Source organism: Triticum aestivum, chromosome 4D (genome assembly GCF_018294505.1).
Source record: "Triticum aestivum cultivar Chinese Spring chromosome 4D, IWGSC CS RefSeq v2.1, whole genome shotgun sequence".
Taxonomy (NCBI): Eukaryota; Viridiplantae; Streptophyta; class Magnoliopsida; order Poales; family Poaceae; genus Triticum; species Triticum aestivum.
The window spans coordinates 485,493,514-485,516,564 of record NC_057805.1 but is presented as its reverse complement, the minus strand read 5'-3'; the positions used below and the strand labels follow the sequence as shown (position 1 = coordinate 485,516,564).

The following is a 23,051-nucleotide window of genomic DNA, read 5'->3' as shown; positions in this document are numbered from 1 at the left end:
CTCCCCCAAGTCGCCCCTCTCTCATCTCCTCCACTCCCCCCCTCGGATCTTCACCGATTCTTCACCGTTTTTGCGGATCGAGATGGCCCCGAAGAGAGAAACGTAAGCTCCTCCAATCCCTCCAATTAGTTTTTGCAAAGTTGCTTCCGATTCGACGCATTATTTGCTTGAAATCCCTCATATTTTTTAACTTAGATTGGATTTTTTTCACCTAAGATTGATTGTAGTTGTAGTTCTTAGTTCTTTAGTAACTAGTGGTATTGGATATGAACTCTAATCAATAGTTCATATGTTAGTGTGAAGATGAACCCTAGTTCATAATTTTTTTTGTTAAAACAATTGTGATGTAATGTTGATATGAGGATGAACCCTAGTTTGATGATGCATGTTGATATGATGATATTATCTAGTGTGAAGATGAACCCTAGTTTGATGATGCATGTTGATATGATGATATGAAGATGTTGTTTGGAAAATTTTATTTAAAAATATGAAGATATGATGTATGTTGGAGGGTTTTTTTGATATGATGCATGTTGATATGATTTGATCCATCATGTGTAGTAGATGTTGTTGGAGGAATATGCTTAAAATTTTATTTTGATATGATGCATTTTGATATGATTTGAGTTCATTGTTTTTTTATGTATGCTTATGCTTATGGTGCTTTTGTTTATGAAACTCTATTAAGGTGGCCACCTCTTGCGGACAACATCGGCCAACGGTACTCCATGCTGGACTGGGCATTCGACAAGGGTCATCGTGCCCGTTTCATAGAGAACGGAGAGGTAAGTGATATGAATATGATCAAAGTTTTCGGATTGATGAAAATGATTTCCTAACTTTTGGCGTTCACTGTTTGACAGATGCTCCAGCCACTACGCATGAGGGGTCACGGGATTCATGGGCATATGGACTACGACGACCGCTACGCGCCGTTCTTCAAGAAAGCCCGTCTGTTGGGTTTCGTGTTGCAGTTCAAGCATCAGCCGCCGACGCTTGTCCACGCAGCTCTCACAGCTCTGATTGACCGGTGGCGACCGGAGACCCATTCTTTCCATCTGCCATGCGGGGAGATGACGGTGACCCTAGAGGACTGGGGGATGATTACTGCCATGCCGATCGAGGGTCATGCACTCACCAGTCGAGTGGAGAGGACCAACTGGCAGGAGAGGGTCACCACCCTCATCGGCGACTGCCCCGGTGCCAAGAGTAACCGTACATCCGGTGTGCCGTTGACCTGGCTCTCGGAGCACTGGAAGACATGCCCCCAAGGCGCAGATGAGGCGACTGTGGAGTTGTACGCGAGGGCCTATCTGTGGTATATTCTCTCGGAGGTCGTGTTTTCACACAGCTCCGGGAACTCTGCCAACTGGGCGTATCTGTTCTTCCTAGCGGACTGGGATGCAGGATACAGTTGGGGGACCGCATCTCTCGCCTACCTATACCGTTCGGTAAGAGAGTGTCTAATTGCCTACCTCCCTACGAAAGTGTGTCCATGACATTTTCTTATATCTGATCCTCATTTGATGTTTTGCAGCTTGACGACGCAACGCAGAGGACGGGAGACAAGTCTAATATGGGTGGCTTTGTCTGGGACTTCTCCATTTGGATGTGGGAGCAGCTGCCGGTGGGGCGTCCGGAGAAGTTGCGAAGACGCCCATGGGAAGACTATAGCGAAGACGGCGACGAGACTCGAAACCCCACCGTAGCTTACGAGTGGGACGTTGTCAAACTCTACACGGGCCTAAACAAGACTTCGTACAAGACCTACACCAACGAGTTGGACGCTTTGACGCATACGCAGGTATATGAACTCGCTCAACACCTTTCTCTTTGATTCCACTTTTGACCGAGAGTGCGAACTTACCAATGTATATGTAATAGGTAAACTGGTGGCCGTATCGACAAGACCGAGAGTGGGACTTTGATCTGAACGTGATGTGCGATGCGGACCGTGGTCTCTGGCGGTGCATCATGCCCATGATCTATGTGTACGCCGTCGAGTGGCACTTGCCACACCGCGTGGCTACGCAGTTTGGGATTTATCAGCATACCCCACCGGGCCAGCCCACCGATACCGGCAGCCACGCGCTCCACCTGTGAGCGCTTTGTTCTCCGTGCCCATGATTTCATTACGATTATCATGTTTCTTCTTGCTTATGATGATCTTATTGCGCTTATGATGATTCTTGTTGCTTATGCCTTGCAGGATGAGCCGGCAGAAGAATCAGTCGATCACAGACTGGGGAGAGGAGCATAAAACTCATGTGACGGAGTGGAACCGACGGAGGTTCCGTAAAGATGGGGAGAGGAAAGTGACTGACTGGGATGCTTACCTAGGCCGACACATGAGGTGGTACGATGATGGCCAGAAGCACCGTCTTCGTCTCAGGCCTCGGTGGACGGCGGAAGACATCACGGAGCTGGAGAGGGATGACCCTGATGAACAGGCATACCAGACTGGCATCAGAGACATGCACAGTGGATTTAGGGAGTTTGCACCCCTCATCAATAGAGTGGTAAGTTTGAACCGACGGTTGTATTTAAAATATTTTATTTGTCATCGTGACTGACTTATGCCGTTGCAGTCCGGTGAGCTGAACAGATGCATCTTTGAAGCCTCAGATGCACTAGGTGATCTCCCCGGGAGCGTACAATCGGAGAACAGAGTGAGGGGGACGATGAAGGTACAATTTCAGCCTCCTCGGAACAGATGCATCTTGTTCACTTGCAATCAGTCCATCTGATACTTATTATGACCTTGTTTCATTGTGAGTGCAGAAGTTCGTGCAGCGTTGTCGCAAGCTGGTAGGGCTGCTTGGGTGTGCTGGAGCTGGGTCAGTTGAAGCTTATCAGCCTATAGCCACATAGGGTCTCATCGGCTCATCGAGCCATGCTCCCTCGTCGTCTAGGTTGGTTGGGGAGGAGGAGGAGGAGGAAGAGGATGAGGAGGAGGAGGCCACACATGAAGAAGGGGAGGAGGAGGACGATGAGAGCAACGGGGAGGAGGAGTACAATGAAGATTATGGATCTCCACCAACTCAAACATCTCAAGCATCTCAGCTGCCGAAGAGGAATCCGAAGAAGAAGGATTTGCTGAGTCCGGACCCTTTCCAGAGACCGGTTCCTCGACGGCCCAAGAAGAAGACCGAAGAGACTCATTCAAAGAGTAACGAGGACCGTACCTCCAAGAGGGGAAGGAGCAACTGATTATGCTCTTCGATACATGGCTCTTTTAGTTTGGTTGAACTTCGTTTGGTTGAACTTGTCTAGTGGTTGTGAAACTACGTGGAACTATGTGTTTGCTATTTATGGATCTATGTGTTTGCTACTATGTGGAACTCCGTTGAAGTTCGTTTGAAATGTTATATGCATAAGTTATCTAATGTGGATCTATGTGATGCCCAAGTTTAATTGTTTAAAGAGTAAAATTCATCTACGGTACCTCAACTTGCGTCGCGCAGTCACTTTGGTCACTGTACACAAGAACTCACGCAATACGGTCACTGTGTATGGGGAACAGTGAAAATACGGTCACTGTGCGCCGTAGACCACTCGTACGCCACCTATTGACCACCTGTTGACCAGTCCATGCGCCAGGTGTCGCGAGGAGGAGCGGCCCGATGGCATATTTGCAGCAACACCCCCCACTTTGCCGGACAGATACCCGAACTCCTCCCCTGTCTCTCCACCTCCCCTGTTCGAGCCGATCAAACCGGCGGAGAAGGTGACGGAGGCGTGTGCGGCATGGTGCGGCGTGGTCGTCGCCGTGTTCCGGCGCCGTGGTCGGAGCAGCGGGCGCGGAGGGGTTTCTTCTTGTGGTGGTGAAGAGGAGGCGTCGCCGCCATGTCTCCTGTTCGTCGCCCCGACGGTGCCCCTGCCCCCGTTTACCGTAAGTGATGATTACTGTCGTAAATCTTCTTCTTTCTCTTTGATTCTTGTTTGATAGGGATGGCATTGTGTTCGCCTATGATATGTGGTACTATCTGTCGCGTGTATGGCGATTTAGGTTTAGGATTTTTCGAACCCAGTGTTCCTGATAGGGTTTCTGATAGGGTTTTAGGTTCTTGTCTAAAGGGTCAAATTTTCATCGATTCCACATGAAATAGGCTTAGGTTGTTGTCGAAAGGGTCAAATTTATCTGGCAGTTAGAATAGGCATAGGTTTGTAGCTCTGGTTTATGGAGAAAATTGGGGATTTCTGGTGTTGTACTGTTCAAAAAGGTCATTTTTGTTCAGTTTTGATGTGATCAATTATGCTTTGTTTTTGCATGAGCAAGAAGTGAGAAGTTCTCAGTGCAGTTTCATCATGGTGGGTTTTTCATGGGTGAAGGAAGCAATAGGGCTTATGTTGATGGGCATCAAGTTTGGTATGACAGTTTGGATAAGCTCACTTGGTCTCCAATAATGGTGGAACATCTAGTAGAAGAGATTGGCTGGGAGATGGCAGGCAGGTTGAAGGCATATTATCAAATCCCAATACTTGACATTACTCAGAATTCTTTGAGACATATCAGATCTGAGGCAGATACTGATCAAATGATGATGTTTCTGTCTATTGGGCATCATTTCTTCAATATTTATCTTGATCATGATGACAGCTTGATTACTAAGAAGGTTGTTGATGATGTGGTCCAATTTCCAAGGGCTGAACTTCCACCAGTGTTTAGCCCTTCAAAAGATGGTACTAATCCTCATAGTAGCAAGCCTGGAAATTCAGAAGAAGACTGCCCTATACCAATTCAGGTTGTGTATCCAAACAATGTGCTAGACATGGAAGAAGATGGCAATCCATTAATGTTTGTAAGAAGGCAGTGCACATTTGGTGAAGGAGCAGAGGAGAATGCAGAGCAACAAGGACAAGCAGGGTAACATGATGATGTGCAGCAACATCAAGATGCAGAGCATGTAGGCCAAGAAGGAGAAGCAGAGCCACATGAAGATGCAGAGCAAGTAGAGCAACAAAGAGAAGCAGAGCAACATGTAGTAGATGAAGATGCAGAAGCACATCAATTGAGGAGAACCAGAGCAAAGAAGAGATGTTTTGAAGCCAATGTAGGAACAGATAGTGACTTAGATGATAGTGACTTTGATCCTGGTGACATGGTAGATAGTGACTTTGAAATCAGTCATGATGATGATGACCTTTATGTTGACAATGTGGATGAGGATGAACCAGTTGAAAGGAAGGAGAAGATGAAGCAGAAAACAACAGCAAAAGATAAAGGAGTTGTAGGGGAAGGAAAGGAAGAAAACATGTCAGATTATGAATCTGAAGGTGAAGATTTTTGGGCACCTGATTCAGATGATGAAATGCAAACCAAATTTAGAGCATTCAGAAAGGAGGATTTGACTTGTCCAAAGTTTCATGTTGGACAAGTGTTTGAAAATGTTGATTTTCTTAGGAAAGCAATTAAGGAATATAGCTGCAAGAACAGAGTTGATGTCAAGTTACCAGTGAATGACAGGAAGAGAGTGAAAGCAGTATGTGATGATGATTGTACCTGGAATTTGTGGGCTTCTTATGACAGCAGAACCAAATGTTTCATGGTAAAGAAATATGTTGAAGAACATAGTTGCTGCAAAAAATGGAAAAACAAGGCTTTCACAGCACCTTTTCTAGCCAGGAAGTACCTTGAGAGTTTCAGGGCTGATCAGGATATGAATCTTAGAAACTTCTCAAGGGTTGTTCAAAAGGAATGGCACATGACACCAACTAGGTCCAAGCTACAGAGGGCAAGAAGGCTGGCTATGAAAATTATTCATGGAGATGAAGAAGGGCAGTACAAGCTGTTGTGGGATTATGGAAATGAGATAAGGAGAAGTAATCCTGGTAGCTCATTTTTCCTTGCACTGGATAATCAAGCTAGGTTCAACAAAGCCTACATGTGCCTTGATGCATGCAAGAGAGGCTATCTTCAAGGTTGCAGGCCTATGATCTTCATAGATGGCTGCCATATTAAAACAAGATACAGAGGGCAGTTGCTGGTTGCAGTAGGAATAGATCCAAATAATTGCATATTCCCCATAGCAATAGGTGTTGTGGAAGTGGAGGACAAGCCTAACTGGGTTTGGTTTCTTGAGAGGCTGAAGAATGATCTTTGTATTATCAACACATCCCCATGGACAGTAATGTCTAACAAGCAGAAGGTATATGCAACCACATTGCCTGATGGTCTAATTAGATTAGTGTACTTGCATACATTTGTTTAACACTTTCTGTATTGGTCTATGTTGTTTTGTAGGGCCTGATAAATGCTGTCACTGAAGTTTTCCCTGAGTCAGAACATAGGTTCTGTGTCAGGCATATGTGGAAGAATTTCCAACAGTTGTACAAAGGTGATGCTTTGAAGAATCAATTGTGGAAGATAGCTAGGAGCACAACAGTTATTTAGTATGAGCAGTACATGCTTGAGATGAAGGTGTTGAATGAGGGTGCATACAATTGGTTGAAAGAGTTGGAGCCAAACACTTGGGTGAGGGCTTTCCAAAGTGACATACCTAAGTGTGACATTTTGCTCAACAATTTGTGTGAGGTGTTCAACAAGTAAGTTTTAATGCTTTCCTCTCACTCTTTTTAACATAAGATGCAATGCTCTCCTATCACTGTTGTTAACAAAACATGCAATGCTTGTGCAGGTATATCTTGGAGGCAAGAGAATTGCCAATTCTTTCAATGTTTGAGAGGATCAAGCAACAGTGGACTGCCAGGCACTACACTAAGCATTGTGAGGGTGAGAAGATGCAAGGAGTAATGTGCCCTAAGATCAAGAAGCTAGTTGACAAGCTGGCAGAGCTGGCCAACACATGCTATGTGTATGAATCAGGAGATGGAGTGTTTCAAGTGGTGGATAGAGGAACTGATTACATAGTAGACTGGCACAGCAAGTCCTGCAGCTGTATGAGATGGCAAAAAAGTGGAGTGACTTGCATACATGTTATAGCATGCTGTAGGAATGAGAGAGTAGATCCACTAACCTTAGTGGATCAATGCTACTCAGTGTCAATGTTCAAGAAGGCTTATAGCAACATCATCTACCCTTGCAAGGACACAACTGAGTGGGAGAAGATGAATGGGCCTAAAATCAATCCACCAGACTACCAGAAGCATGTTGGAAGGCCTTGCAAAAGCAGAAGGAAGGGACCAGAAGAGATTATTTGTAGTAATGGAGGCAGGAGGATGTCAAGGCATGGTGTCATCATGCACTGCAGTTACTGTGGTGAGCCTGACCACAATATCAAGGAATGCAAATATATGAAAGCTGGTCTACCACCTCCCAATGCACAAGCTCCTCCACCCCAACATGATGACAATTTGGAAACTTCACAAGCACATATGGAGCAACAGCCACCTCCAGAACAAGGCCAGGTAACTATTTTTTTCTTGTACACAACCTCTAGCAGATCTTATGGACCAGCAGACTGTAACAAGCTTTTTGTTTGATGAGCAGCAGGCCAACACAAGTGCAGAGACCAGTACAGTAGTAGAAGATCTTATGGTGGATCACATGCTTCAGCAGGTAATTTAAACATGAGTACTCTTGCTCTGTTTCAATCATGCTTTAGTGACATAGTTTCCATTTGTTGACAATTAACACTTGACATGTGTATGTACAGAGGCCTTTGCCTAGAGTGCTTCAGCACACACCAATCCCAGAATCAACATTCCTAACAAATGCACAAGCAATGCTGAACCAGGCCCAGACAAGTACTAACACAATCAGGCAGGGAGAGCTAGCTAAGAAGATGCTGGCCATGAAGCAGCAAAGAGAGAAGGAACTTGAAGACAGGAAGCAAGCTATACTAGGGACAAGGATAGAAGCAGAATTGAAGAAAGCAGAAGAGGCTGCTAGAAGAAGGCATGAGAAAGCAGAAAAGAAGGCTAGAGAAGCTGAGAAGAAGAGAGAGGCAGCTGCACAAAAGAAGGAAGCAATGGCAATACTGAGGCGGGCAAGAGCAGAGACAAGGCAGATAATAGTGGAGACACAAAGAGAGCTTTCTGCTGAGAGGAAGGAGAAACTGGCTGCTGAGAAGAATGCACAAAAGGAGGCTGCTGCTGCAAAGAAACTAGAAGAGAAGAAAGCCATTGCTGCATAGAAGGAAGCAGAGAGACAAGCACTCCTAGCAAAGAAGCAGGAAGAGAAACAAGCCCTTGCTGCAAAGAAACAAGCAGAGAGACAATCCCTTGCAGCAAGGAAAGAACAACCGAGGAAACAAGCACAAAGAAACATGGAGGAAGCTGGGAATGTGCCACAAAGATCATGCATGTTTGACATCTTTAGATGACCTATGAGACTCTTTATCTTGTTTTAGTAAGAGTACTCTTTCAGCAATGTAAACTATGACTGTGTTTCCCTTTCTTGTTATCTAAAGATCTTATGGTACTCTATTTTGAGTAGTGCTAATGATGATGCACTACAGAATCTATGAGACTCTTTGTGAGTCTACCAATTTCTTGTCATTCTATTATTGATGTCAATACTGCTTCCACATTACATTCTTGCTGCCATTCTTTTCATTTCATAAAGATGATATGAAACAGTACCCATTCTCATTTCACAATTATCATGTCAGAAAGATAATAGAATACTTCATACATTTCTGGATAGATAGATAGAAGATAGAAAGATAACATAATATTTCATACATTTCACAATTATTTTTTCATTTCATAAAGAGAGACAATGTTTGCATTCAAGATAGATAGATAGATAGATCACTTCATAGCATTTGATACAACCAAACTGATAACATTTGATCACTTCAAGATAGATAGATAGATAGATAGATAGATGGATCACTTCATAGCATTTGACAACCATAACATTTGATACAACCAAACTGACTTCATAGCCATGTCCTAACATTAAACTACTGAAAGTTCTAAACATGCTAATGCTACTGACAATACTAAACATGCTAAACTACTGAAGCTGGTCTTCACTTCTCCAGTACCAAAATGAGCACTTGTCTTCATCACTTCTTCTTCTTCTACAGTACTCCTTCATCACTTCTTCTTCTTCTACAGTACTCCTTCATCACTTCTTCTGTTGCAGACAGCACTTGTCCTCACTTCTTCATCAACAGTAGAACACTGAGGGCACACAACAACATCACACTACCTAACAGAAGCTTGAGCAGCACCAAGATCTGTCCACCTAATCCAATCAATGCACTTTCTTGGTGCCTGCTCATGTTTTGCTGCAGAGAGTCAGGCCTTGCCAAAGCAGCTCTACTAGTTGCCAGTTGAGCTGCAATCCTTCTCCTTTCATTCCTAGCCCTTATGAGTTCTTCCCTCCTCTCTTCTGTTGCTCCAACGGCATCCACAGCTTGGTATCCAACCAAGAAACGAGCATCCACTAGGTACGCAACATATTCCATCTCCCAAAACCAGAAATCACACCCAGTAGGCTGCAAACCAAAAGCAAAAAAGTGATCTTTTGACCAACGAGAGGTGAAAACTGCTGCCAAGAACAAAATCAACTCAAATTACTTACGGAGTGATTGGGACATCTGTAGAACACCTAGCCCTCGTGATCCTCTGTGTTCGAAACGTAGTACCTCACCGTCGCCTGGCAGTGAGGACATGGGATGAGTGGCACCACCACTGTCCGGCCGCGGAGACCTGACCGGGCAGAACTAGCAGAAGACATGGCGAGGACAGGATGGGCGCGCGGCTGCGAGGGCAGGATGGGCTCGCGGCGGCGAGGGCAGGATGGGCGCGCGGCGGCGAGGACAGGATGGGCGCGCGGCGGCGGCGAGAACTAGGGATTTGGAGGGGGAGAATTGGGGATTTCTATCTCATTGGCTTTTTTCCAAAAACGCCCTCCCGCAAAAGGACACTAACACATGAATCCTCTGCCCGCCTATGTGGAGCCCGTGGACAGGTCAAATTTGTGGCGTATGAGTGGTCTACGGCGCACAATGACCGTATTTTCACTGTTCCCCGTACACAGTGACCGTATTGCGTGAGTTCTTGTGTATAGTGACCAAAGTGACCGCGCGACGCAAGTTGAGGTACCGTAGATGAATTTTACTCTTGTTTAAAATCTGTGATATTGCTGTCATATTTGAAAAACTTGTTGTGATATTGCTGTCATATTGAATTCGAAAACAAGCAACCAAATGAACTAGAAACAACAAAACAGAGGACCCTACCGCCAAGGTCCCTGGCGGTAGGGTCAGACACCCTACCGCCAGCCCCCATGGCGGTAGGGCGCACCTACTGCCAGGCCCCTTGCTTTTTTCGTTACAGAAGCTTTACACTGGAAAAACACAGGACCCTACCGCCAGGGGACCTGGCGGTAGGGTTACACAGCCTACCGCCTGCCCCGATGGCGGTAGGGTGAACCTACCGCCAGGTCCATTGCACATTTCGTTACAGAAGGATTGTACGGCAAAACCCTGCCACACCCTACCGCCAGGGTATCTGGCGGTAGGGTTAGACAGCCCACCACCAGGCCCCCTGACGGTAGGTACTTATCCACGTCAGCGCAGTCAAACGGCCGCCGTCCCCCTCTGTCGGCACCCTACCGCTAGGTGCTTTGGCGGTAGGTTGTCTATTCCTACCGCCAGAGCCCCTGGCGGTAGCAAAAGGGTCAAATCCCGATTTTTTTTTAAACCAGGGTCAGATCCTAAAATTCTTTGTCAAAAGGGTCAAAACACGAAATTTAGCCCCTTCTGCCCTCAGGTGAAAATGCACCAGGGTTGACCTTGGAGGCCACCTGCGGCTGCTCCGCGTCGGCCTCCGCCTCATCTCCACGTCGGGTTTGACGGAAAAACACGTCGGTCGCCGACCGTTCCTGCTGGATGAATTGCCGGTTGGCCTTCACATATGCCTCATTTTGGATGGACTCCAGGAAGACCTGCTGCTCCACCATCTCGGTAGCTCGGGCGATCGCGAACTCTGCCTCTGCGTCCTCTATGTTGAAGCCCGGAGCCAGCGCCAGCTCCTTCTCCGGCTGCTCCGCCTCGTCCACCTCTACATCCGCCATCTCCATCGGTGCCGACTGCTGCTCCTCTTTCTCCTCCTCCTCTGGCTCCGACAAGTCCAGAGGCAGGCCGGTAGCGATGCGAGCGGCGCGCCTCGCCTGGATCTCCTTCTCAATCTGAAATCGGCACTCCGACGTGAGCATAGCATGCGTGGTTTTCTTTTGCCGAGCCATGAGCCGAAGGGTGTGGGAAGAGCGGCGGAGCGAGAGAGAGAGAGAGAGAGAGAGAGAGATGGATGGGCTCTGGCTGGTGGCGTGGAGAGGGAGGAGATGGAGGTGGCTAGGGTTGGGGGACGCCGGACGGCTTAAATTGCCGGATTTCGCCTCAGGCGGCGAGCCGGAGCGGCGCCACGCGGCGTTCACACCCCCACCAGAGGAGGTGTCCGTCAAACCGCCGGGTTTCCGGGCGATTCCGTGTGGGACCCCATTGTCAGTCTGACGTGGCGGACATGCCCGGGCGCCCCATATCCGCCCCAGATTTGAGATGGATATGAGCGGTGTCGTTCAGGACGGGCGTTTGAGGAGCCCGTCTGGATCTCTTTTTTGTGACCGGTCATTGACCGGCCCTTCCGTCCGGACGTTTGAGGCGGGTTTGGGGCGCGCAGCTGTAGATGCTCTAAGGACCTGAACCCAGAAGATGTATGATTACCGAAAAATCATATGGATATTCCGGAGAAACCTAACAAGGTCAAAATGCCTCGCAAGCGCACGAAGGGGTCTGTGGTGCGATGTAGTTCGTGTCCAAAGTTCTAAAACAAATTTCATGAAGAATGGAAGGAATTATTTGAAATACCGGACGTCTTCGCGGCTTGGCTAAATGACAATTTCTTTTAGACACTTCTAGGTAGCAGAATTTAGATTCCATCGCTCCAGGGGAGACGAACGTCGAAACGGGCCTAGATTTTGCTCCGCGCGGGGGCGGGGGGGTGGGGGGTGGGTAGGTGGGCATCATCGACGAGACAATTGAGGAATTGAAAATATTGTTGGATGTAAGATGCAGTTGTCGAGCAACAAGTATCTGTCTAGAGGCTTCATCAGAGTTGCCAATCTCAATCATTTCGCCTCCATGCTCTACTCTATGCCAACATCAGGTTTCGTCATGCTCCATACATACCCACACATCAAGACATGGTAGGAGACGCTGTTGTGAAGAAGGTGATGGTCGACACGACAATCCAACATGCTTCATGGTTTGGATTTGCCAGCGGAAACGATAGAGCCATCCAAGATCCAACGCCTCAATGTCCATGTAAAAATTTATCAGGAGTTCTTAAAAAAAAATACTTATTCATAATGCACTTAGAATGACCAAACCTGTACACACAATCACTCGTCCTCATGATCATCATTGTCGACGTCGCTGGATCCCTCCCTTCACCCACGGTAAAATGGTCGGTGTCGATGGAATTCCGTGGGTCGATGTCGGCCAAACTCCAACTGGCCAGCCATGGAAGCACTTCCGCGATCGGAATTTGGGTGTTCTAAACGAATTTCAACACGGGCGTTGGAATTTAGTTAGTGGCTTAGGTAGATTCAACCCAAGATAATCTTGGTGCGGCATAATCTGTGACGTCTCTCAACAGAGCTTCATCATTTCTTTCCCCCATGTATCAACTCTGTGCCGTGGAGGCGTGGACGTTCCAATGCCTTTCCTGCCTTGCTGTTTTTTTTTTTGAACTTTTCCTGCCTTGCTGTTAAACATATTATGGTTCCGTCTTGCTTCTTCTTTGTCTTTCTTTTTGTTGCGAAATTGCTTCTTCTTTGTCATATCCTACTTTCTGGTCAACTCTGTTGACGCAGATTCGTTTATTCCCGTGCGAATTTGAAAGCCCGCCCGTCATTTACTTTTAATGTATAACAGATTTCAATAACTTATTAGAGCATCTACAGCCGTGGAGGAAAAATATGACCCCCTCAAATGTCCGCGGACGCGTCTGCGGGCAGTGACCAAACACTTCTCAAATAGCCTCGTCCACATCCGTATGTCTCATATCAGATCGCCTATATCCATACTAAACCATGCAATATCGATCAAAGTACGTAGATCAGCAAACGGACACAGACACGCAATACTTTCACCAAAAGATCGTAAGTTCAAACAACCACCAAAGTTTAAACGACAGACAACTTGAAACTACATCTAAAACTCAAAATTAAATTGAACCAAAGTGGATCTTCACCACTTCTGGGTCGGCCCCTTCCCCTTCCGGCCGCCAGCGCAGCTGTAGTCGTCGGAAGAGGAGGAGACGATGATGAGGCCCTTGACGCCCCGGACGGCCCGGTCCTGCTGCCACTTCAGCTTGGCCAGCCGTGCCACCTCCATCGCCCTCTCCTTGGCCTCCTTGGCTTCACATTCTTTTGGCGGAGCCGTCGAGCGTCTGTCTCCGCCGTCGTAAGCGACCGGCGGTAGACCCACGCGAGGAGTCGCTCGTCCTCGTCGGGCTCCGCGGGTAACCCGTGGCGGCGGCGGACAGAGCTCTCTGCTGCGTCCCTCTCCCTTGCCCATTGCCTCTCGCGGCGGGCGGCTCGCGCCTCTGACTCCAGCGTGCATGTCCAGGCCGGCGCCATGGCGGCGGGCACAAGCACCCACCGCTGCCCGCATGGGGGAGCAGCAGGCGGCGGGGCAAGGGGACCGGGGGGGAGGCGCGAACTGCGAACTGCGCAGCTCGCGCGGAGCCAAGTGTGGGCCGGGAGGAGCCAGCGCCGGCTTCCTCGCTGCGGCGACGAGGGAGAGGCGTGGCCGATACGGAACTGCCACCCGTGTCCACCTTGGACCTCTCGAGGGCAATGCGGAGGGCTAGATCCTCGTTGGAGTCAGAGGACGAGCGGCTACCAGCGCTCGACATGGTGGCCGCAGTCACGGGAGTGGTCGGACTGGATCAAATCGGAGAAATCGAAGGAAAGAAGAGGAGACGAATCGAAAGTGGAGTGAGCTAGGGCTTTCGGATTGAAGATATTTGTCGGGACATAGTGAGGTAGGGGTGGGTGGGGCGCCACATATCCGCCCTATATTTAGGCTAGATACGTGGGGTGCCGGATAGCCCGGAATTTTTAGGGCCGTTTGAGGCGCCCGGCTGAATGAGAAAAACGTGAACGGTCAACAACCGGACGGGCCGTCCGGATGTTTGAGACTGAGATGAGGCGCACAACTGTAAATGCTCTTATAGAGTACACTTGATTATTATTCCGACAGTTTGAGGGTCGTTTGAGGTGTCCCGCAGGGTCAGAAAAACGTGACCGGTGAATGACCGGGCGGGCTATCTGGATATTCGAGACCGGCATGAGGCGCACTAGATGCTCTTATAGAGTACATGAACTTTGGCACCCACTGCGTGTGATGACTCCATCGTCATCGACGAGGTCATTGGATCACTATACGCCCACAGCCACAGCACAGCAGATCATGTTCCCTTTCCTGTCAACTCTGTTGACCCGGACTCGTGTGCGAATTGGGGAGCCGCCTGTTGACCGCTGCTCATTTCGGTCCAATCCCGCAGCACACCTACCCTGTCTGGTCTTCTCCACGCGTACGCGCGCCACCAACCCCACCTCACACCGCTAACAAAATCAATTCTTTCCCCTAAAAAACAAAATCAATTCTTCTGCATTAACAAAGAGGCAGCACTAATAAAAGCAACAAGGAAGGAAGAGGTGAGGAAGGAGCGCGCAGCCCATTTTTCCCAAGAATCATCGATCAATCAAACGAGAAAGGAAAGAAAAAGGGAAATAAGACGACGGCCTGGCCGCGCCGCACGACTAGTCGCATACAAATACTCCGTCTCCACCCGTCCCCTCCTTCCTCTGTCATCAGTCATCACCTCACCAGACCAGACGCGTCCAATCCCTCCATCTGCTCCTACCAGTTCATCCAACGCGAAAACCACCGGCGGCGAGCCAGGACCGGCGGCCGGGGCGGCCATGCATAACCGGGCGGGCGGCGGCGGGGGCGGGGCGGGGGAGATCGTGGAGGCGGGCGAGAGGATCGTGCCGCACAGCGGGCCGCTGGGCGCCAAGCGCTCCGCCATGCGCAAGAGCGCGCGCTTCGCCGAGTCCGTGTCCGCGCCCCTCACGGCGCCGCACGGGGCGCCGGCGCCGCCGCGGGCCAGAAGCGACGACAACGACGACGACGACTACGTGGAGATCACGCTCGACGTGCGGGACGACTCGGTGGCGGTGCACAGCGTGAAGCCGGCGGCGGGCGGCGAGGACTCGGACGTGAAGCTGCTGGCGCAGACGCTGGAGAAGCGCTCCTCCTCCTACGGCCAGGGCGTGCTCCGCACCGCCTCCACGCGGATCAAGCAGGTCTCGCAGGAGCTGCGGCGCCTCGCCTCCGTCAACCGCCGCGGGGCCGGCCCCGGCCGCGTCGACAAGTCCAAGTCCGCCGCCGCGCACGCGCTCAAGGGCCTCAAGTTCATCAGCCGCACCGACGGCTCCGCCGGCTGGCCCGCCGTCGAGAAGCGCTTCGACGACCTCGCCGAGAACGGCCTCCTCCACCGCTCCAAGTTCGGCAAGTGCATCGGTAAGCACCAACTGCTTCGTCTTGGTCTTGCATCAACCAAAATTATGCAAGCCTTCGTTCATGGTGGATTGATTAATTGATGGTCCATCCAACAAATTTGCAGGGATGAAGGAGCTGGCGTTCGCCGGCGAGCTGTTCGACGCGCTGGCGAGGCGGCGGAACATCACCGGGGACAGCATCAGCAAGGCGGAGCTGCTCGAGTTCTGGGACCAGATCTCCGACACCAGCTTCGACAGCCGCCTGCAGACCTTCTTCGACATGTAAGCATTAATTAACAGAGACCACCTGATTAATCACTCGAGTACAGTACCGTTCATTCATTAACAAGAACCGCTTGATTATTCCGACTAAAACGAACCATCAATTCACGAATTAACGCGACCAATTGATCAACCAACAGGGTGGACAAGGACGCCGACGGCAGGATCACCGAGGAGGAGGTCAAAGAGGTTTGTCAGATTCATTCCCACACTCTTAATTTCACTGCTCCGTTCAGGTTCAGGTTCAGTTTCAGGTTCGGTCAAAGAACTTCTAGTAGCTGCAATGGCCGATTTTTCGACGATCAGTGACTGTACTTGAATAGCACTTGCCACTTTCTCCTTTACTACCTGATTGCCATTGCACGTCGGCGTCGATGTCATCCACAACCACACGCTATGCTGACCTCGACGTGTCCTTGTCCTGCAAGCTCCCACTGGCCGGCCGAACCTACCGATGATCGCCAAATATTTCTTTCGTGATCTCGAATATAATCGTGTATCGAGTTCATGGTTGAAGATCTTTAAGTAGTGCCTGAGCAATTGATTGGCGACGATTGACCTTGTAACTTACGGCTGTTCTGGTAATCTGTTGCGCAGATCATCACGCTGAGCGCGGCGGCGAACAACCTGAAGAAGGTCTCGGAGCAGTCGGAGGAGTACGCCCGGCTCATCATGGAGGAGCTCGACCCCAACAACCTCGGCTACATCGAGGTAATTAAACATTGACAATGCCGTTGTTTAATTGGCGTGGTTCAACTATCTGCAACATTGGTCACCTGCTCTGTTTTGCCAATGGTGCTGCAAGAGGCTAATTATAATGTTCAATGAATCAATTTGCAGCTGTACAATCTGGAGATGCTGCTGCTGCAGGCGCCGAGCCAGTCGATGGGGATCGGGACGACCAACAGCCGCAACCTGAGCCAGATGCTGAGCCAGCACCTCCGGCCGACGGCGGAGCCCAACCCGCTCCGGCGCTGGTACCGCCGCGCCAGCTACTTCCTCGAGGACAACTGGCGGCGCTGCTGGGTGATCCTGCTGTGGCTCTCCATCTGCGTGGGCCTCTTCACGTGGAAGTTCATGCAGTACCGCGAGCGCGCCGTGTTCAAGGTGATGGGCTACTGCGTGTGCGTGGCCAAGGGCGGCGCCGAGACGCTCAAGTTCAACATGGCGCTCATCCTGCTCCCCGTGTGCCGCAACACCATCACGTGGTTCCGCAACCGCACCGCCGCGGGCCGGTTCGTGCCGTTCGACGACAACATCAACTTCCACAAGGTGATCGCCGCGGGGATCTCGGTCGGCGCGGGGCTGCACATCATCTCCCATTTGACGTGCGACTTCCCGCGCCTGCTGCACGCCACCGAGGAGGAGTACGAGCCCATGAAGCGGTTCTTCGGGGATGACCAGCCGCCCAACTACTGGTGGTTCGTCAAGGGCACGGAGGGGTGGACGGGGCTGGTGATGCTGGTGCTCATGGCGATCGCCTTCACGCTCGCCATGCCGTGGTTCCGCCGCGGCAGGCTCAGCCTCCCCAAGCCGCTCAACCGGCTCACCGGGTTCAACGCCTTCTGGTACTCGCACCACCTCTTCGTCATCGTCTACGCGCTGCTCATCGTCCACGGCCACTTCCTCTACCTCACCAAGAAGTGGCAAAAGAAGTCGGTACGTGTCAATCAACCCATCCATCTTTAGGCCAGTCTCATCGGTGCTCCACCTTGGACTGTGAAGATGATGGCTGACACGTGTAAAAATGAACGTGATGTTGGCGCAGACGTGGATGTACCTGGCGGTGCCGATGGTGATGTACGCGTGCGAGCGGCTGACGCGGGCGCTGCGGTCGAGCGTGCGGCCGGTGAAGATACTCAAGGTGGCGGTGTACCCCGGCAACGTGCTGTCGCTGCACTTCTCCAAGCCGCAGGGGTTCCGGTACAAGAGCGGGCAGTACATCTTCGTCAACTGCGCCGCCGTCTCGCCGTTCCAATGGTAATTATCACTAACTCTAATCATTAGATTAGATCATCATCAAGCTTAATTGATTGGCCACCTGATGAAGGTACTACGAACTATTAATTAAGGAAATGAATGAATGGACGTGCAGGCACCCGTTCTCCATCACGTCGGCGCCGCAGGACGACTACGTGAGCGTGCACATCAGGACGCTGGGGGACTGGACCCGGGAGCTCAAGAACGTCTTCTCCAAGGTCTGCCGGCCGCCGACGGAGGGCAAGAGCGGCCTGCTCCGGGCCGAGTACGACCGCGACGTCGGCGCCATGTCCAACCCGAGGTGTGTACTGCCCCTTGCCTTTTCTGTTCCGTTGAAACGGATTCCGGCTGGAAATTTTGTTCTATGTGCGGAGCGGTGTGGGTCGGTCCCTTGGCGTGGTCCAGTCTGGCCAGCCTAACCTAGCGTGTGGACGGAACGGAAAGCCAAAGGGACGCGCATTGCTGGGTCGGGCCGGGTCGGGTCGCAAGACCCAAACCGGTCTCTGCCTCTCTGGTCAGTGGTCAGGCGGTAGGTGGTGGTGGATGACCACCAACGCTTCCACACACATGTGTCAAAGCATCACTCCGTCGGTGCTCCTCCGTACGGATTGTTCCAAGAAATATAGTAGTGAAAATACATGAAATTGAACTTCTGCAAGAAAATCTGTATGCAATGCGACGGAGGGAGTAGTAATCTTTAGCACGAGACGATATTCGTTAGCCGCCTCCTCTGACTTTTTATTCTTCATTGCTTTTTTCTATTATTTTTTTGGTCGGAGGAAATTTTGCACTGACTAACTAACATGTAACATCAAACATCCACATGCAGTCTACTGTTTCTTAGTCAGAGGAAATTTTGCTCAGACGATTTTTTTTTTTTGGTCAGAGAAAACTATGATACTTCTACTGTTTCTTAGTAGAACGTCAAACATCCACATGCAGTCGAGACCGGAGCCAGTTGTTTCACATGGCAAAGTCTCTCCGTAGGAGTTTTGGAATCTGCAAGATCGATGCAGGATCTTTGTCATTGTTGTGCATAGCACACATACTATGGATGATTCTGTTTTGGTTAGGATAAGGCGCAACTGACGGGTGGGTGGAGAGTGACTGGCAATGTCAACATTATCTTGGGGAGGTGACCGGCAAAGTGGCAACACCCACTTGATTAGTGGAGGATTGCCGGCCATCAGTTGAGGATAGAATAAGGACAATCATGTGGACGGCAACAACATTCTCCCTTCCAGTTGTTGCATCATTGGTTAAACTTATTTTTTGGAAAAGGAGGATTAGCCCCCTGAATCGTTGCTTAAACAAATATGTCTGCTATTTCCCCATGTGATTGGCATCTTGATCATGTCAATCGGTCTTTGCTAAATTAAACTACAGCCTGATCACTGCAACTTGATGTAATCTTACAAAATGTGATTGTTCTGCAGCTTCCCAAAGGTGCTGATCGACGGCCCCTACGGCGCGCCGGCGCAGGACTACAAGCAATACGACATCGTGCTGCTCGTGGGGCTGGGCATCGGGGCCACACCCATGATCTCCATCATCAAGGACATCATCAACAACATGAAGCGGCTCGAAGGAGACGTCGAGTCCGGCAACCCCGGGGACGCGAGCACGTCGGCGTCCTTCCGGACCCGGCGCGCCTACTTCTACTGGGTGACGCGGGAGCAAGGCTCCTTCGAGTGGTTCCGGGGCGTCATGGACGAGATAGCTGAGTCGGACAAGAAGAGTGTCATCGAGCTCCATAACTACTGCACCAGTGTCTACGAGGACGGGGACGCCCGGTCCGCGCTCATCGCCATGCTCCAGTCCCTCAACCATGCCAAGAACGGCGTCGACATCGTCTCCGGCACCCGTGTCAAGACCCACTTTGCGCGACCAAACTGGCGCAACGTCTACAAGCGTATCGCCCTCAACCACCGTGAACAGCGTGTCGGTAAGTACCAAACTCACTTTGTTTCACGCGTGCATACTCAATTTGTTGGTAGCATAACTGGCATGCTCGGGAAGTTGCATATCATGGACACCATGTTAAGTTTCGTGCTTTCTCGGTAGTTTCTTGACACGTGCATGGTCAAAATTTGGTCAGAGAGACCGTGAAAGTCGATATCGATTTGGTTTACGCTTGTACGACTTCTCCTCCCGTGGGTCGCTGTGAGAGGAACTTCCTGCCAGACTTGGTGCTAGACTGAACCTCAACTATATAGCAATGGCCTAACTTTCTACGGAGAACCCGGGTTGACAAGGACATGCATGATCCTTGTCAGGATCGGAGGTGTATGTGTTCAACTTGAACTGGCATGGATAGGGAGTAGCCAAGGTTGAACCAACCAATTACTGCTGCTTGCTGATAGCTACACCCAACAGTAAATGCTGAGCACATAAAACCATTCATTGTAGAACCAAATTTTGGTAGTGGTATCCAAAATTGAGCAGCGGATAGGTATGCCACATGTTAGGTGCCAACCGATCATTGTTACTTGCTGATGGCTGCAACCACTAAAGAAACTTTGAGCAGTCTAAAGTCTAGATAGAACTATCAATTAATATATGAATGAGGTATCTCAAATTCCTCACCATAAATTAATTAATTAACCCCATCGATGATCTCATGCTCATCTACTCCCTGATGTACAGTAAATTCAAACTGTCCATTAAATTTTGCATGCTTGTAGAGCACTTGAGCATCTTCGGTGTAAAAAAAGAATCAGATTTTCTTTTAAATTATTGCTCATGTCGGGTGCAGACCAGCTTGGGCGCCAAAAGTCATCCTCAAATATTCTCCCTTACCTAACTTGGTCATATTAGGCAAGGCATGATCTTGACGCCTCAACCTTTAACGCTAGGATTTAACAGCAAACATAATAGGGTTATGTAAGAAGGCTATAGGAGTAGCCATATCCTTTTTGTGTGGAGGGTGAGGAGAAAGGAGAGCAGAGAAGAGAAATGGGTTGTAGATAGCCATTTGCAGCACCACTGCAGCAGAGTCTCGAGAGACTTCGTGAGAGAATGAGATGGGCTACTAGATTGACTATGGATGACATATCAATGTGATATAGCCAGCAGCCGGCTCTGTTATTTTTCCTTTATTGCTCTAAGAATTACATGATTGATCAATCAACACTGTTATGCACACACATAACATTACTTTTCTGAATTGGCATTTACTCTATGATTCTTGGATATCACAGGAGTATTCTACTGCGGTGCACCGGTGCTAACAAAGGAGCTGCGTGACCTTGCACAAGATTTCTCGAGAAAGACAAACACAAAATTCGAGTTCCACAAGGAGAATTTTTAACTTCTGTAGACGACCCAGCCACAAGAAGTTGCTCTTTTTGCCGAAAGTGTGTTAATTCAGTACATAGCAAGTTCTTATACTTGTGAGTAGAGCAACTAGATCAAAGGAGATATTGAATGTGTTGATTTATTAGTACATAGCAAGTCTTGTACTTATGAAAAGTAGAGGGGCTAGATCAAAGTAGGTATTGGTTGATTATAACAAGTTTGATCAGATTTCGTCAGCTTTTGCCTAGAAGAATAATAATACACTTAAGCAGTGTGGAAGTTGCATGCACAAATTTTGCAACTTTCTTAATCAACATCCATGGTCAGTACACAGTCTGACCAATGTTCTAATCAATCGCTGTGCCTAACTGAAGTGCAGTGCGAATTTTGTGCTAATTGCTGTCCAAATCAGCAAGCGAATGTTGGAAGCAGGAATTCCTTCAGGGAGTTCCAACGAAATGCCAGTGCGAATTTTGTGCTAATTGCTCTGCAAATCAGCGAGCAAATGTTGGAAGCAGGAATTCCTTCAGGGAGTTCCAACGAAATGCCAGTGCGAATTTTGTGCTAATTGCTCTGCAAATCAGCGAGCAAATGTTGGAAGCAGGAATTCCTTCAGAGTTTCAACGAAATGCCTGTTTTGCTCTTCCAAATTAGAGCCAAACAGAGTGTTGTGTAACTATGGACGAAGGGCGTATAAATTTATGGCTACTTTCGCGTGGTTCCATCGGCCTAACTGCAATCCTTTTTTTTCAAAATAGCAATTATCTTGCATTCATTAAGAAGAAAAGAGTTGCTTAATTAATTAAGGAAAACCAAGCGAAAACCAGGTTGTCTGGTTAATTATGAAGAACCGGGCAAAAATCATCACAACCGCTGAGCGACACAAATAAGATACCCCCCACACACCACTCTAAAGAGGGTCTCGTCGAGATACCACACATGCGCCATCGTCATTACTCCTCTCCTGGAGACGTCATCGCCATCCCTAAACTCTGAGCAAGACTCCGACTTCATCGTAGGCGATCGTCGACTCAACCGACATTGTAGAGGCTGAGTGAGATGAATGAAGATCCGCGCCAAACAGCCACCTGCGACCAAATAACGTAGCACCGACTCTGACGAAGAAGTACGAAGGACAAAACCAGGCACGACTCGCGCCACACAATATTGCGGAAAGGACCACCTGCAACCAGTCATCGTACACTACAAGGCCCCGCCGCAACAGCTTGTGTTGACGTATAATGTGCTGCCTAGTCTCTTCCATCAGATCGGTCTTTTGGTTGCATTGGTTAGAGCATGCACTTCTACATGGTATCAGAGCCAAGAGGTCTTGAGTTCAAGACCCGGCTGGCGCAATTAAAATTGCAGCCCACTTTCGGTCCACGTTTAGGCCTGAGGGAGCCACACGTGAGGGAAAGTGTTGACGTATAATGTGCTGCCTAGTCTCTTCCATCAGATCGGTCTTTTGGTTGCATTGGGTAGAGCATGCACTTCTACAGCTTGGACTTCATAGCAGCAAACAAACCAAGGGCATCCCGCGGACACGCCAGAGAAGAGCCGACTACCTCAACCATTGCCACGTCGCCGACATCGCTCCCACCATCTTTGTTGCCGCAGAAGTCTGGATGCCACAACCGTGGCCAACCACCAGTCCCGCCTGCCGATGCCGAGCTCTGAGCCGAAGCCCTCAAGAGGGAAAATGACACCAAGGCGCCGCCATCGTCCGATCATAAGATTAAGGGTTTCCCCTGGAGAGGCCGAGGTGGCCGGATCCGTGCGTTACGGGTATGGCAGCAAAGCAGCAATGCCTCCAGGAAGGTCAACGATAGCCACAACCGCCGCCATCGCTCGTCACGGCACAAAGCCGAGACAGGGTCTTCACCCAAGCTGCCACACCACCTCGACCGCACATCATCCCGCACCGACACCGGCAAGCCCACCAACCACCACCACCGCACTAGCCCGTCGACGAAGGAGCTGCCGCCGTAGCCAACCGCACCTC

The 23,051-nt window shown here is 49.6% G+C and overlaps 1 protein-coding gene and 1 pseudogene across 1 annotated transcript; both read left to right on the top strand.

The window, feature by feature from the left end:
* The first annotated feature begins 82 nt into the window (after nucleotides 1–82).
* Nucleotides 83–10,592, top strand: LOC123097115 (serine/threonine-protein phosphatase 7 long form homolog; annotated as a pseudogene).
* Nucleotides 10,593–14,788: 4,196 nt separating this feature from the next.
* On the top strand, nucleotides 14,789–21,363 carry LOC123098889 (respiratory burst oxidase homolog protein B). Its single transcript, XM_044520963.1, has 9 exons — nucleotides 14,789–15,512; nucleotides 15,616–15,772; nucleotides 15,913–15,961; nucleotides 16,370–16,483; nucleotides 16,613–17,431; nucleotides 17,541–17,752; nucleotides 17,868–18,053; nucleotides 19,189–19,697; nucleotides 20,953–21,363. Exons 1-9 carry the CDS (start codon nucleotides 14,912–14,914, stop codon nucleotides 21,060–21,062), a joined length of 2,757 nt encoding a protein of 918 aa, XP_044376898.1. The 5' UTR covers nucleotides 14,789–14,911; the 3' UTR covers nucleotides 21,063–21,363.
* Nucleotides 21,364–23,051: the final 1,688 nt, after the last annotated feature.